Source organism: Apis dorsata, unplaced genomic scaffold, assembly GCF_000469605.1.
Source record: "Apis dorsata unplaced genomic scaffold, Apis dorsata 1.3 scaffold_872, whole genome shotgun sequence".
Lineage (NCBI taxonomy): Eukaryota > Metazoa > Arthropoda > Insecta > Hymenoptera > Apidae > Apis > Apis dorsata.
The window spans coordinates 789-1,432 of NW_006263992.1; the positions used below are offsets into that span (position 1 = coordinate 789).

The following is a 644-nucleotide window of genomic DNA, read 5'->3' on the forward strand; positions in this document are numbered from 1 at the left end:
CTTTTTCAAATAATTTAAATCATGGAATTCTGTTTTTTTCTTTTTTCTTCTAATTAGAAAAAATTAAAACACAGGTATTAGTTACAGTTATACAGACTTATGTTAATAAGTAGAATGGTCAATAAGTACAATAAGTACAAGGCTCGTACAATGATCATTGTATATGTATCAATTATTATTTTCAGTATTATATATATCATAAATTCAAATTTACTATTTTAATACGTTTCAACCAACAAAAATCTAATATTTCATAATTTTTATTTTCGTGTAATGAATATAAAATACATGTTTAAAAAAAACTTACATTTTTTGAAAGTAAATATAAACATCATTGTCAATATCGCGTAAATCAATGTTACGTTTCATTTCCTCATGACTCATATTGGGCGACAATACATTACTTATATAATGGCTGTAGAGAAATCCTTTTTTATGGTTGTAAGGATCCTTATCAGTCCCATAATATTTATGATGAATTCTGTGATATAATACCCAGTCGTATATCGAACCCTATAAAATATATATATATATATATATATATTATATATACATATATATATTATTAATAATTTAAAAAAAGATAACAGAAAAAAAATTAAATAATATGTTTGGAAAATTTTTATTCAAAATTTGTATTATAT

General features: G+C 21.3%; 1 protein-coding gene across 1 annotated transcript in view; it reads right to left on the reverse strand.

The window, feature by feature from the left end:
* Positions 1 to 276: 276 nt before the first annotated feature.
* LOC102677406 (acyl-CoA Delta(11) desaturase-like) overlaps positions 277 to 644 on the reverse strand; it is a 2,398-nt gene continuing 2,030 nt past the window's right edge. Inside the window, exon 4 of the mRNA XM_006623281.2 lies at positions 277 to 513. Coding sequence (XP_006623344.1) covers positions 304 to 513 — 210 coding nt within the window. The 3' untranslated portion in view covers positions 277 to 303. The remainder of the gene's footprint in view (positions 514 to 644) is intronic.